Genomic DNA, 13,662 nt, shown 5'->3' with positions numbered 1-13,662 from the left:
GTATCTCAATGGCCCTCTAACGCTTCCCTGGAAGCTCGTGAACTTTCTCTCGGATGGACGTCGAGTCGTAGCGAGCGTCAGTCTTGCCCTCGGCTGTCATACGAGTCCCTTCCGCTCCAGCAGGGTCTGTGAGTTGCTTTGTCAGGACAAAACGAGGAAAGGAAGGTAAATGCGCATACGATACATGGAATCTGACTGAACGTCTTTCTTGGAATCCGACTTGGCAAACACCATAGCGCCGACAGCGAGAGTAATAGCACCGGCTAGTGCGACAGCCTAGAAAGTATCAAAATCAATGCTGCAGACATAAAAGATGGCTTCCGAACGTACAAGAGGACGGCCGCGAGGAGAGTATCCGGTGGATGCCATAGTGAACAAGTAATTACCCAGTTAATGATTTGTGAACGGGTCAAGGTGGAAACTAATTTGTACTGCAACAAGCAGCTAGCTCATTATATAGGTGCAGGTTTGGTGAAATGCATTTGAGCGATTGGGTCGAAGAGGATCGCAGACGAAGGCCTGACATCAGTATGACGTCACATTTCCCTACGCTATGGAAGAGATTTGAGGGCGTACCAACTCCGTCGCTTTGTCACTTAATTACGCCAGTTGGAATAAGGCGGTCCAAATGAATTGACTCGCCCGATATTGAGCCAACACAGCCACACAGCGCGCCTCGGCAACTCAGACGCGTCGCAACGGACATTGCGCTGACTCTCAAGCTCAAGCCTACTGTGCCTCGAGCATACTAGAACTTCTGTTCTCTTTCGTCTTTTGGCTTGCTTTAAACTTCTTATATTACAAAACTCCGGATATCTCGTGCGGTTCCTAGACCAACAGTCTTCGTCTTTTGAGGATGCGAGTGAGATAGTATCCCCCACCAAGTACAGTCTCCTTTCCTGATCCTTCTACTCAGATCGCTATCGAAGGGTGTTGCCACGGTGCTCTTGATGCAATTTACCAGCATATACAGAACCTCGAGACCAAGAACGACTACGTTGTAGATCTACTTCTTATATGCGGGGACTTCCAGGCCGTTCGAAACCACCGCGATCTTCAGTGCATGGCCGTTCCAAACAAGTATCGGCAGCTCGGAGATTTTTACAAGTGAGGCTTACGCAGAGATAGTCTTGACATGGATAACCTACGGGTGGAGGTACTAGATACTACACAGGAGAGAAGAAGGCACCAATCTTGACGATTGTCATCGGAGGTAACCATGAGGCTTCGAATCATTTTTGGGAGTTGTACGTCCTCTGCTCGCTCGTTTACATGACTCGTTAACCATCGCCGTAGATATCATGGAGGATGGCTTGCACCTAATATCTACTTCCTCGGTCATGCGGGATGTGTACAAGTCGGCGGTCTTCGCATTGCAGGAGCTTCCGGCATCTTCAAGGGTCACGACTTCCGACAAGGGCATTTCGAGCGCGTACCATACGACCACGGAACCATGCGTAGCATATACCACATACGAGAGTACAATGTTCGCCGTCTATCCCTTGTGCGTCTTCCTTTGCTCTTTCATCTATATGCCGTCTTAGGTGAGAGCAGCTATCCTCACCCGACATCTTCCTATCGCACGATTGGCCCCAATCAATCGAGCATTTTGGAGACTTGCAAGGTCTCCTTCGGCGAAAACCATTCTTTCGACAAGACGTCAACTCCGGAAAACTTGGCTCGCCACCATTGATGGGTCTTCTCCGCAATCTTCGCCCCAAATGGTGGTTCTCTGCCCATCTCCATGTCCGTTTCGAGGCCACCGTACGTCATGATCAAGATGGCACTTCCCAACCACAAGCTCAGAGTGTTGCACAACCTACGGCGGCAAACCCAGATGAAATTGCGATCGACGATGACGACGAATTCAGCGATGCACCTGCACCTCAAATGGCTGGGCCAGCCGATGCTTCGGTGGGACCATCTCCTGCGCCCGTGTCCTCGAACCCCGATGAAATTACGCTGGATGACGAGGCAGTAGACGTTGCCACCCCGCCGCCACCACCTTCAGGTAATATCGAAACCAAGTTCCTTGCACTCGACAAGTGTCTCCCAAAACGGGACTTCCTCGAGGTGAGTTTTCCAACCCACAGTACTAGAGAAAACGCTGAGACCACGCTCCTTTCAGATCATTGATTTACCTTGCGCATTTGACTCTCTCCCGCTGGCTTCTTTAGGCGAGCGTCGTATCCCCAAACTTGGATTTGACCCAGAGTGGCTGGCAATTACCAAGGCGTTCGACTCTCTTTTCCCAGTGTCGCGAAGACAGGCCGCATATCCTGACGAAAGTGCTGCTCGAGATTTGATCAAGGAGCAGCTCGCTTGGGTACAAGAGAACGTTCAAGCCAAGAGCTCGCCCATGAGCACGTCATCTTCGAGCGATTCCGCGAGTTTATTCAAAGCCCTCGATGATGTTCAAACTTTCTCGCAGGTGGCTCCGGGCCCTGGCAATGAAGGCAGCGCAAAGAATCACCAACGTACGCGAACCTGATTTCGGTTTTAGAGACGCTACTAATTATGGTTAACAGCACCCTATTACGCCAGTCCTCAGACGGAAGCATTTTGCAAGATGCTAGAAATCGACAACAAGCTCGTCAAGCCAAGTTTCCTACCTTCATGAACCAACTTTGATGGAGTGATTACCCTGTTTGCCTGGTCTTATAATGAGATACATGACCTTGTGTTTTGCTTGGGATGGAATACGCCTTGAACTTCTCATCGTTTATGACATGTTCACTCAACTTCGCGGAGTTGTATTGGACCTTCCATCGCAACACATGGAGCTAAACTCTACGTGTCTTCGTACTTCGTAGGCGTTCTCACCCACGTTGAACCAGTGAGGTACCCTCGCTGAACGTTATTTTCTGTGACGATGTTGATGAGTAAGCGTCTGCGTTTTCCAAAGCGTGAGTTGAGAGAATCGTAGCTCTCCTTACTCATGCTTCTACAATGTTCTTCTAAGCTAGAAATTGGGCTGTTTTTAGGACTCAAGGAGGCGTGCAAATCAGTGTCTCGCGAGTCCTTCGGTGACATATGCTCGAATGCTGAAAGGATCCGTAAAATTAACCCCTGATCCGAGCGAGCGGGTCTTGGGAGTGGTCCGCGGCGGTGCATACTTAACTCAGTAATCCACCGAACATGCTGACTGTAACGCTCTGTTACGACGCTTTGCTCTCGCCCTCACCTGCTGCTCTGCTATTTTCTATCCCTTATCGTTGAATCTATTGGTTAGTGGTCATCGCAGGGTTAACTGATGAAGTGAAACGCTATGGCTGCAAGTATAATTATATGACCATCTCTTCTAGTAAATGGCTGACCGCGATGGTGCCCGTTTATAGTCCGCATCGACTGCCGTTTCATTTGATCCATTTGATCCATCATTCCCCCCACCAGCTGCTCTGAGGAGCAATAGCTCGATCTCGGCAACTCACAGCAGTGACTCGAGGCCATGGCTCACTGCGAAGAGCTCGACTCCGGCGCTTGCAGTCCCACGTCGCGCATCAATACCTGGAGCCAAGTCCGTATCCCTCGCGAGTCGTTCGGTTCTGACTTGGCATTACAAGGACTTGTTGGGCATTGAAGGTGTGTTTCTGGACTCAAAGCTCTCCCCTGTCTTCTTGATCCGATATGCATCATATATTTGCAGGCGCTCAGAAAGTTATCGATGAGCTAAAGACACGCCGAAATGGTATCACCAAACTCGTGCTTAATCATAATGTACTCCAAGACGAGGGCACTGCACATTTGTTCTGTTATCTCACGTCGGATGCGGGTGCGAAGCATCGCGCGAGCCTTACAGAAATCTGCTTGAACCGGAACGAGATTGGAAGCCAGGGCCTGTATGCGGTAGTAGAGTTCCTGCGAGATAACATAGCGTTGAAAACGCTATATTTGGCCAATGTAAGCTATAGTCGCACTCCTTGTCGGGCATTCTAACAGCTTCGCAGAACAGACTGAGCTCTGACGGTGTGCTGGCCGGTGCCCTAGCCGAGGCTGTGAGCTCGTCCCGTTTGCAGCTTCTCTCGCTATCTGGAAACAACGCCCTTGGCAATGGTTTTATTGCAGAGTTTCTCGGAAACCTCCGGTCACAGTATCTCGTCGATCTAGAGATGAACACTGCGGGGTGTACGAGCGATATTGCACAACCCATTGCTGAATGGCTAGTCGGCGACCCGGACGAAAGAGGCATTCCACAGCGCAAGTGTTCTGTGCAAACATTTAAGTGCAGTGGTAACAACCTTGGTGCCCGTGGTGTTTGGGAGATAAAACAAGCCATTGAACGGGGGAATTGGAGTCTCATGCACCTTGAGGTTCACGCTAATCAGCTCCCCGGGCCACCACCTCTGGACGACGTCGACGAAGAGCCATGGGGTCCGGAGACAATGGAACGATTGAAGGCCTTGGAGCAGGAAATAGCTCTCCTCCTTCGTCGTAATGAATATTGGAAGAAGCAAATCGAAGAGCAGGCGCTTGTGCTTCTCCGTTACTCTCGTCTACTTCTCCTCCAATCAGCAAAATCTATCAAGGCAAGGTCCGGCGAGGTATCACAAGTGCAATCAAGATCCCAGCCTATCAGAAATAATTTTGCATTCTTCGCTCTTCCGCTCGAACTCCAACAGTATATCCTCTCCTTCTTCGCACCGATGCTCTCTTCAGCACAATGTGCCCGTATCTACAACTACGCTGCGAAACCCTCCACACTTCCCCCACTCCTCGTCTCGCCAAAGAAAGCTGCCAGTCGAGGCTGTCTCCTCGATCCATCGAGCTTCTATGGTTCAACTATTGGCTTTGAGGTCGTGTCGGCCGCTACTGGAGCGACGCGCTGTGCGGAAGGCCAGTGCATGGGTGCCGCCCACAGCCTTAGCTGCAGGAGGGAAGAAGACCGGGGGCGCTATCTGGAAGCTGTCGACTGCCGTGTTTTTGAGCCCGAACCAAAACGTATGCCATCAAACTCACCAAACTAAAAGGCGGACACGTCTTGACCCAATTGTACGGACGCACGCCCTTCCATTAACTGGACGACGTCTATGCCGTGCATGTACATACGTGTACTGTATACTTGTCATGAACGTGCTGTGTTCTCATGCTATTTTTGTTTCTGCTGCTCTCATTGTTTGTGTACTATACCCCCCTTTGTTATAGTTGTTTGCATTTTTAGATACTTCTGGAAATGACCGGTACCATACGATTTTAATTTCGTTCATCGAGACCGTGGTACGGAACCAGGACGACGGATCTTACTAAATTGCCTTTCGGCTTCACACGAAAGAAGTGTACACAATAATCGGATTGGGTGATCATCTATATGTACGCCACTTTCAATGTATGGCTAATAGGTAGACTCCGAGACACACACTCCGAAAACTTCAGAAACTTACCAGTAGCCCCAGTCCAGAAGCTGTTCATTGGCAGTTTAAATTCACGACTCGAAGTGCATAACTGGAGTACGCTTTGAGCAGAGCTATCAATATCGCCATGCAATAGGACTCGCTTAGGATTCACTACTGGATACTAAATATTAGCCCCTGTTAAGGGCACCCCGTCACTCAAAGCAAAAGCAAATCTTTTGCCGAATTCATCGGGTCGAACCTCAACCTTATGTCCCCTTCGGGGTGACATACGTAAAAATTGGAACGATACAGAGAAGATTAGCATGGCCCCTGCACAAGGATGACACGCTTTTCCAGAGTGGTAGACCTACGGGTCTCAATATTTATTGCTTCTTTTTTACCTTGTATTTTATCTTTGCTTCTCGAGGGCCTCTGAGGAGTGCACCCCAAAGCTCAGGGCATGGCTCATAGGTCACAAAACATCCGGACTGCATGTGGACTGAAAATGTTGCATACACATTGTATACAGTCCAACCATTTCATTCATAAATATCATTACATCATAGAAGTACAGCGACGTGAAAAATGAGTCAATATTGAATGCGGGATAATTCGCGGCATGGGCTTTTACCCATCTACACGTAGCGTGCCTTGGCTGCTTCCTGCGCGAACTCGTCCATCGTGTGCCACTTGACACCGAGCTCGGTGAGGCGTGGGTCGGGGATTTGAACGTCGGGATACAGACCGAACTCGGACTGGAAGGCATACTACACAGAGTGTTAGTCATGATTTGTAAAGGCTCAGATGAAGGGGGCTAACCATCTCATCCATTTCCTAACATGATAAAAGTCAATATCCAATAAGAAAAGAGAGTAAATTTTGCGACTGACCTGCATTCCAGTAGACTCAGGCGAAATAAAGTCGACTGGTTTCCCAACACCTACATAGTCGCACCGTTAGTTTGAGTCATGTCTTGCACGCGGAGAAGTGCAACTAACTACGCTCGAGAACTTTGGCGAACTCAGGGTAAGTCATCTTCGCGCTGACCGCGTAGAAGAGGTGGCCAAGTACTTGTTCTTTCTTAGTCTCGTAACTCTTGAGAAGAGCGAGAGCAACTTGGCCGAGGTCGCGCTCAACCCAAAGAATATACTGCGGCGAATCGGCGGAGTACTTCGGAATCGCCACGTTCAAGGACGAGGAATCTTCAGAGGGAGCAACACAGTTATAACTAGTGTCCTTATAAGTACTCGTCGGACTAAGTAGTTCCGAATATGGGGGGGCTTACTTCCAGCTGTTCTCAGAGAACCAGCCCGTGTGCAGGATGGCGTGGGGCAATCCGACTTCTTGTAGATATTCCTCGACGTTGGCTTTGTCTGTGTAACGGTTGTAAGTCCGATGAGCGAAATGCCCGTTGAATGAAATGACGACGTACTGTCAAAGTGGTGTACATTGCGGTACTTGCCGTTAGAGACCCTTGTCGCATGCGGAAGTGAGCTGAAGCGAGTTGTTAGCGACTAAGAGTCAATGTGGCGCTTGTCAGGCAAATGAATTCACCCACCTCCAAATGAAGAATTTGACGTCAGTTTCCTTCGAAGCATCAACGATGTTCTTGCCCATGGTTGTCTCACTCGACGTGCCTTCAGCGAAGTTCTTCGGGTCGTAATAGTCTGTAACCTTTGTATATCCATGACGTGGTTAGCCAAGGCCAATTGAATGCAGGCCGATATAATGCCTACTCCAAAGACGCCTTCGCAGCTTGTTAGAGCACGCTTCAAGGAACTGATGTCCCAGGCGTTGGCCTCAACGACTTCAACACCGAGCGCCTTCAGCTTCTGTGCCCTCTCCGACGAAGCGTTGCGCGTGATGGCGCGAGGGGTGAAAGTGCCATCGGCGAGCAAGGTTTTGACGACAGCAGAACCTAAGCGCAGAGCCGTCAGCGATTGGCCGAACAGTCGTGCAACATATCGGGGACGTGCCTTGGGTACCGGTGGCGCCGAAAACTGCGACAGTGCGAGTCATATTTGTGTGGTTATAAGATGATTTAGCTACTACTGAGTGAGCTGGGGAGTTGATGACGCCCACTCTGAAGAAACACAGGGGGATTTTATACTCCTCAGACGCACCCCGTTAATTGACGTCAAATTAGCCAAGGTGTAGCCTGAAGGTATTGCCATAGCTCGTATTGGGAACAACTGTCAGATGTGATACACATAAGCCTGAGCCAGACGGCGGCCGTGATGCTAACTTGGTTGAGGCGATTGTGAAGCGATGACAGCAACATTAGCGGGGCACAACTCAATGCAGGCTTTAGTAGATCAAGGCCGCCGCGAGAGCGTTGCCTCAGCTGTACAAACAACCTCTAAGGAAGCCGAATTGAAAACATCGGGCACAATCGAAGACTGCACTTACGTGAGTGACGGAACTGGGGACAGATCCATGCAAGATCCATGTGCCAAATCAATGGTTCTATCTTTGCAACGTAGGTACGAGCCGCCGGGATGAAGCTTCTTTCCAAGGTGGCTGGATGACTACCCAATCCTACTTTAAGGGCAGGACAGGGCAGAATCTAAGGGCCGAGGCCAAACCGAGACGGTGGAGCTTGGGATGATGCGGCTCTGTTCGTAAAGAGATAAAAGACGCAAGAAACCGTGCGCCACTGCGGCAGCAAAGCCTCATCCAGATGCCCAAAACTTTCTGTCAAGTAGTCAGATAGGTCGTTCGCGTGAGGTGTTGGAGGCCGATCCAAGGGTATAGCTTACACATACGAAGGCTTGCGCAGGTACCTGGTCTTGAAATAACCTCCCACATGTTCGGCCCAACTTAGAACGTATTAATCTTCAAATCGTCGGATGTAGGTCAGGGGCTAATGCATCAGCAATAGTATCCACTCCGTGACCACTTGGGTATGGCATTAAGCCATACGACGGGCGGATCAATAACACGGGGGCCGCCAGGCATTTCCCGCTGACCGGAAAGACAAGCAGAGAGTCCGTTTCAAATCCGTCGGTATTTTAAACGGAACCAGCCAGTTTGTATTAGAGAGGCAGTCAAGTCCGGTGAACCGTCATGAAGAACCAATGTGGAACCTCATCGGCGGTACATGATGTTGATAATGGAGTGCATGCATGCGAAGATGAACCTTTTCTTGTATGCATCGTCAGCAGACCTGCGGTCATCGCCAGAGCCAAGACATCCAAGGGTCTTCCCAAGGTGAGCATCTTGCGCTCACCGCTTTGGCTCAGGTGGGACAAAAATTCATAGCGCTGGTGCCATCGAATCAGACGACCACATGTCAAACAAATGTTTACCGCATAACAAACGCCATAGACCTTTTAGGCTTTATACTCACATGTAATAAGGGTCCTTTCTGTCGTAATGATTCCAGGTAAGGTATGACACGTCCTGGCCCTGACGCATGAGTCGGCGGAACACAAGTCCGAGGGATGCCAGGCGGCAAAGTCAAGGCTACTTGTTCTTTAATTGAACGGGCTTTCGTGAGCAGCTCACCGCCTAGATGGCGGACACGAGAGGCACGATTTTGATAGATGTGAAGCTTGCTGCGTGGGCGATGTTTCTCCGCCGAGTGACCAAAGCCATAGGCATCGCTGCAGTAAGAAGTCAAAGCGTCTGGCAAACGGCCTCCGACTGATGATGGCCGTCGCATGGCGGCCGTGACCACTATCGAAAACGGAAGCGTGCTCTCATCCTGAAAGATCTGCTTTCAATGAAGAATTTAGGTATCTTTGAGCTGCTCCGGAGCTTTAGCCGTTTCATCTGAACGAGTTAGCTGCCGCTTAAACGGGCGCCAGCGTGTCCTTCCGCTTAATAAACATGCATAAAACCGTTAGTAAAACTTGAGAGGAGGAGAGAGGTACTAGCTTAGTTGATGCGGAGGAATAGAGCCACCAACTGCAAGGCTAAGTGGTGTTAGTCGCACCTCGATCTGATGCGTGCCAGTGATGTTGGACGTATCACCCAACAATAGCCTCTAGTGATTAAGGAAACTTCTGGAATACAACAGATAGTTCCAGATGCTAAGGATTTTGAGAATAGTTTTATGAGATGACGTCGGGGAAGAGCATTTCGAGCGCCGTAGAGTGTGTTGGAGCGTGGAGTCCGAGTCTCCCCTTCGTCGATTCAGCCGAGACAGCTGTGGAAAGAGCCCTGGAGATTGAATATTGAACAGTCAGAATACGACAAGCAATAAAATTGTCAATGGGCCCGTGTTATGAACAACCTCATAAGCTGGCGGCCATCAAATGCGAAGCGGAAAGGCCAGCAGCGGGCAAGACGCTCGAGTCGACAGACCTGTAGTATCACGGTGCATTGATTGGCTACAGAAGATCAACGAGCTGGTAAGCGGAGTAAACTTGTGACTGCGTGACAAAGGTGACAAGGGGGTAACAGATGACCGAGACCACCGAGAGCTGCAACCTTGCCGAAAGTGTCCTCGTCCTGGCACGGTCACATCCAGTTCCAGCTGTGAAACTTTGAAATCTCAAGTCGCAGGCTTACACTCATTCAGTCGAACGCGCTCAGACGTGGCCGACGGTCAGCTCGCTTCTGGCGGAGCTTCTGGCAGCTGAACCATCGGCACCTCGGGAGATTCTTGAATGGCGACACGAGAAGACCAGGAGACGCTCCGTATCCTCGTACAGCATGTATCTCGAGGCTTCTACGAGCCCAAGTTCTCCATCGTTTTGGACCAACTCGCCCGACATCCGGTGTGAGTGCTTACGATGTGAATGCACACATGTAGTTCACTAAAGAACATGTCAAAAAATGTTATCGTCTTGTCCGTATGAAATAACCACTTTTTTCGTGCCCTTCCGTCCACGCAGTTTGAAGGATGATGATCTGGCAGGCCGCATGGGGCTTCAGGCGAAGGAACTCAACAAACTCATGGCCGTCCTGAATAACGATCAGCTAGTACAAGTGTAAGGACGTATCGTCGAAAGCTTGGGATATTTGCCCCCGCTCATTCATCTGCAGGTACCGCCAGAACGAACTGAAGGAGGGCGCTCAGCGGTCAGTGGGAAGGCAATACTACTTCATTAACTACAAGCACTTTTGCGACGTTGTCAAATGGCGGATAGCGGAAATGCGTCGGATAATAGACTCGGGGCTTCGTAATGTACGTTTCTTTCAGCTGGCCTACGCTTCCGCTACTGAGCTCGGTTAGGAACTCGACAACAAAGGTTATATATGCCCCCAATGCAACAAGTCTTACACGTCTCTGGAAGTTGACAAATTGATGGACTTCATGCAAAACAAGCTGGTTTGCGAAGACTGTCATGCCGAAGTAATCGACAATGAGAACGCGGAGAACGTGAAAGGCAGCAAAGACCGCATGCAGCGATTCAACAGACAGATTCGCTTCATAATAGAAGGACTACGAAAGACGGAGTCCATGATTATACCGTCGTACGTCTATCATCTCGTACGATCATCTTCGGAAATTACAGCTTGCCTTACTTCCTTCACCAGGTTGGATGTTCCGGCATGGATAAAGGCTAACGTCATCGACCCAGAAAGGCTGAAGAATGGTGGACCGGGTGGAGGACTCAAAATTGCGGGATCTTCGGGCAACACGGCCCGCGATGATGGTGTCGGAATCATGCTGTCAATGGACAAGGACGAGTTGACGCGGCGACAAGAGCGAGATGCCGAGGCCGCAGCGAAACGACAGCAGAACGCGCTACCAGCATGGCATCTCAAGAGTACGATTACGGGTGACCTCACGGCGCTCGGCATACAGGAAAACGAGCGAAACGAGGCTCACGGGAATGGAGGACCTATCACAACGCTGTCGAATGATGACATGCTCAAGGGCCTCGGAGTTTCTGGGCCTTCGCGCCAAACACAAGTGACGACCGTCACCGAGGATGTCAAACCTGTGATCAACCAAGAAGCGGACTGTAACTTTCTTGCCTATTCAACCCCAAGCTTTGTATTGATGAACGGCATGATATAGATTATGACCAGTACTACGCTTCCTTGGCGGCATCGAATGCGGCTTCTACGCAAGCAACTCCGTCAGGACCTGGCAGCGATGAAGAAGAGGAACAGAAGCCCAATATACAGTACCTGGACTCACTGAACGATTACCGAAAACGATCTCGTTCGCGGGAGGACGAGGGGCCCTCTTCGCAGAAACACGCGAAGACAGAGCCTGCCGATTCCATCATACCTGCGGAGAGCACAGACGAAGTCATCGGCACTGCTGCGGATGCCGCAGCAGACGATCCTATAGTTTATGGTACGTCAATTTGTGTTTTGCTTGGAATACGCTTATCATATTACCATAGTCCATGGCGTTGCAAAGCAGTTCAGCCAGGTAACGGAAGAGGACCAAGAACTAATGACTCCAGAGGAGTATACGACGTACTTCGAGGTTATACAGGCACAGAGCTAGAAATAACATTCCGGGCCCGGTGCTTGGTTATGTTGATTACTCGTTTAGAACTAGTGCGCATGACTTCCGTCGAGTGGGCGGGTAATCAAGAGGTTTGGTGTCAGCGTCTTCATTCTAGCAGCCTTGTTCCTGGATCCGTTAGGCTCCAGGCGTGTTCAGAGAGCTGTCATATATCGCCGGAGACGGCTCGCTGATCACGTGCTGCTAAAAACTAATTGCTCTTGTTTATCGTCTTGTCCCAAACCGGGGGGTTTTCCTGGAACCAAAGGGGCCAGGTGTGCTAGCTCGCTCTCGCGACTTTTTCTCCGAAACAGCATTCCTCACAGGCTACTTCATTCACCCGGTGCCGGATCCGAAATCCGATACAGCAAACGCGCATCAATGACGCGGCACGTTTACTCTCCTGCATGGTGCCTTCCCATACACTCTGCAGCTATAAAGTCTGGATCTCGTCACAGCGATAAACTCACGAGCACAAAGGAGGGTCAACTGATATAATAACCTTCATGCTCCCTTGGTAAATATCTCCCCGGTGAGAACGTCCTACGCCCTTGAAACATCAGGCGCGCCATGGGTGTCTAGTCCTAACGGACTGCACGTTGTATGTAAGCAAAGACCTGACATCGTTACCATTATCTTACCGTAGCAATCGTCTCATCTGTCGGACCGAACGCTCCACGTCGCCTTGTGACATATTTGCATCGGAGCTCCATATAACGAACAGCCTAGATGTATTGACCACGTTTGTCAGGTTTACCATCCCATTGCCGCTGATATCCATGAAAACGTCAACTGAGGCATCGCATAGCAGTACGCCGATTACGCCGTGGTCGACGAGAATATAACCAATGCGGACCACGCCCTCACGATTAGATGGGAGGTCGGCACAATAGACTCGCTTGAACCAAACTAAGAACAGCGCCAGCACAGCAACTGGGTCGCCCGTGGTATGGATGTCGAATTGGACGACATATGACGCGACACGATGAAAGCGGGACCTGAACGGAATGCTCTGAGACGCGAGGATGATGGACTGAGCGCGGCCGAGATCGAACAACGAAGCGGATCCCGTGTGCGTGTACTGGATTCTGTCACCCTGTTCATTGGGGTCAGACATGCATCGCGGTGACATTGACATTGACATTGACATACAGACAGGCTCGCTACGATGCGCTCAATGTCGCGCCCGGGGACAGACTGATGTGGACGTACGCGGCGCAAGACTGCCAGTACCTGGTCTGATACAGTGCGTTCGAGCGCAACACCGCCTAAAATCTGGGTTAACAGTCGTCCACCTTGAATTGGAGTAAGCCTCTTCGACACGACATGAGATGTGATCCTCGCACCGGGTTGGAGAAGACGCCCAATTGGAAGGAAAAATGTCGCGTATGTGGCGTGCTGCGCGTAGCACGCACATCCAGGGGAAGACCTGGATGACATATGGAGGTTGGTAGTGCGGACGACTTGGAGGTATGCAAGTCGGATTCACTCCAAAACCTCAGCCATCAACCCTTCCGCTAGAACGGCGCGATCTGAGACTTCTATGTCTCGTCTCGGAACCCAAATTTATGCTGCGATTGACGCATTCTGGACATTGCATGGCTTCGCTCCCTTTTTGGGCACTTCTTGCCGCTGCACAATCGCCCTCCCTGCTGCACGCTCCACGCGTTCGTCGCGAGTGTCTACATAGGTCTACATCATGCGCATCGCCGACTTCATCGTCTCCCCCGAGCTAAATGCTCAAGATGGGCTCGTTACAGCCTCCAGTGCGCTTTTGCGCGAGTATTTCTCAGTTCATTCTGTTCATCGAGAAGGCGCGCAGCCGGATCTGGCGGACACGACTTTGTATCCTAATGGACCATTCCTGTTCCTCCGCGTTAAAGAACTTGAAGACCTCATGAGACTTTACACCCATTT

The 13,662-nt window shown here is 50.5% G+C and overlaps 7 protein-coding genes across 7 annotated transcripts; 4 read left to right on the top strand and 3 right to left on the bottom strand.

Annotated features, from left to right (window-relative positions):
* Window positions 1-16: 16 nt before the first annotated feature.
* Window positions 17-369, bottom strand: CONPUDRAFT_156406 (uncharacterized protein; the record flags this gene model as incomplete). Its single annotated transcript, XM_007773266.1, has 3 exons — window positions 17-126; window positions 180-276; window positions 331-369. 3 exons carry the CDS (start codon window positions 367-369, stop codon window positions 17-19), a joined length of 246 nt encoding a protein of 81 aa, XP_007771456.1.
* Window positions 370-718: 349 nt separating this feature from the next.
* CONPUDRAFT_128038 (uncharacterized protein) lies at window positions 719-2,715 on the top strand. The gene is made up of 7 exons (XM_007773265.1): window positions 719-862; window positions 917-1,107; window positions 1,164-1,247; window positions 1,297-1,504; window positions 1,555-2,073; window positions 2,129-2,477; window positions 2,529-2,715. The coding sequence occupies exons 1-7, from the start codon at window positions 857-859 to the stop codon at window positions 2,618-2,620; spliced, it is 1,449 nt and encodes a 482-aa protein (XP_007771455.1). The 5' UTR covers window positions 719-856; the 3' UTR covers window positions 2,621-2,715.
* Window positions 2,716-3,627: 912 nt separating this feature from the next.
* On the top strand, window positions 3,628-4,964 carry CONPUDRAFT_60598 (RNI-like protein; the record flags this gene model as incomplete). Its single annotated transcript, XM_007772920.1, has 2 exons — window positions 3,628-3,900; window positions 3,948-4,964. The coding sequence occupies 2 exons, from the start codon at window positions 3,628-3,630 to the stop codon at window positions 4,962-4,964; spliced, it is 1,290 nt and encodes a 429-aa protein (XP_007771110.1).
* Window positions 4,965-5,600: 636 nt separating this feature from the next.
* Window positions 5,601-5,801, top strand: CONPUDRAFT_60543 (uncharacterized protein; the record flags this gene model as incomplete). The annotated part of the gene is made up of 1 exon (XM_007772916.1): window positions 5,601-5,801. A coding segment is annotated over one exon (201 nt), but the record flags the coding sequence as incomplete, so codon positions are not given.
* Window positions 5,802-5,919: 118 nt separating this feature from the next.
* CONPUDRAFT_145657 (NAD(P)-binding protein) lies at window positions 5,920-7,349 on the bottom strand (the record flags this gene model as incomplete). Its single annotated transcript, XM_007773264.1, has 9 exons — window positions 5,920-6,097; window positions 6,150-6,164; window positions 6,221-6,270; window positions 6,329-6,558; window positions 6,616-6,703; window positions 6,763-6,824; window positions 6,889-7,004; window positions 7,067-7,248; window positions 7,316-7,349. The coding sequence occupies 9 exons, from the start codon at window positions 7,347-7,349 to the stop codon at window positions 5,966-5,968; spliced, it is 909 nt and encodes a 302-aa protein (XP_007771454.1). The 3' UTR covers window positions 5,920-5,965.
* Window positions 7,350-9,781: 2,432 nt separating this feature from the next.
* Window positions 9,782-11,814, top strand: CONPUDRAFT_138702 (uncharacterized protein). The gene is made up of 7 exons (XM_007773263.1): window positions 9,782-10,056; window positions 10,172-10,267; window positions 10,323-10,464; window positions 10,513-10,754; window positions 10,818-11,248; window positions 11,305-11,589; window positions 11,639-11,814. Exons 1-7 carry the CDS (start codon window positions 9,944-9,946, stop codon window positions 11,743-11,745), a joined length of 1,416 nt encoding a protein of 471 aa, XP_007771453.1. The 5' UTR covers window positions 9,782-9,943; the 3' UTR covers window positions 11,746-11,814.
* Window positions 11,815-12,228: 414 nt separating this feature from the next.
* Window positions 12,229-13,073, bottom strand: CONPUDRAFT_167429 (uncharacterized protein; the record flags this gene model as incomplete). The annotated part of the gene is made up of 4 exons (XM_007773262.1): window positions 12,229-12,337; window positions 12,387-12,841; window positions 12,898-13,013; window positions 13,067-13,073. The coding sequence occupies 4 exons, from the start codon at window positions 13,071-13,073 to the stop codon at window positions 12,289-12,291; spliced, it is 627 nt and encodes a 208-aa protein (XP_007771452.1). The 3' UTR covers window positions 12,229-12,288.
* Window positions 13,074-13,662: the final 589 nt, after the last annotated feature.

The sequence above is a fragment of the Coniophora puteana genome, assembly GCF_000271625.1.
Source record: "Coniophora puteana RWD-64-598 SS2 unplaced genomic scaffold CONPUscaffold_10, whole genome shotgun sequence".
NCBI classification, from domain to species: domain Eukaryota; kingdom Fungi; phylum Basidiomycota; class Agaricomycetes; order Boletales; family Coniophoraceae; genus Coniophora; species Coniophora puteana.
The sequence above is the reverse complement of the archived record's forward strand: the minus strand, read 5'-3'. Positions and strand labels throughout refer to the sequence as shown.

Coding starts and splice junctions, on each gene's coding strand:
- CONPUDRAFT_138702 (XM_007773263.1), top strand. CDS start 9,944: ATGGCGACACGAGAAGACCAGGAGACGCTCCGTATCCTCGTACAGCAT. Junction 10,465..10,512: donor TAGACTCGGGGCTTCGTAAT/GTACGTTTCTTT, acceptor GAGCTCGGTTAG/GAACTCGACAACAAAGGTTA. Junction 11,249..11,304: donor GATCAACCAAGAAGCGGACT/GTAACTTTCTTG, acceptor GGCATGATATAG/ATTATGACCAGTACTACGCT.
- CONPUDRAFT_128038 (XM_007773265.1), top strand. Junction 1,505..1,554: donor ATGTTCGCCGTCTATCCCTT/GTGCGTCTTCCT, acceptor AGGTGAGAGCAG/CTATCCTCACCCGACATCTT. Junction 2,074..2,128: donor CAAAACGGGACTTCCTCGAG/GTGAGTTTTCCA, acceptor CGCTCCTTTCAG/ATCATTGATTTACCTTGCGC.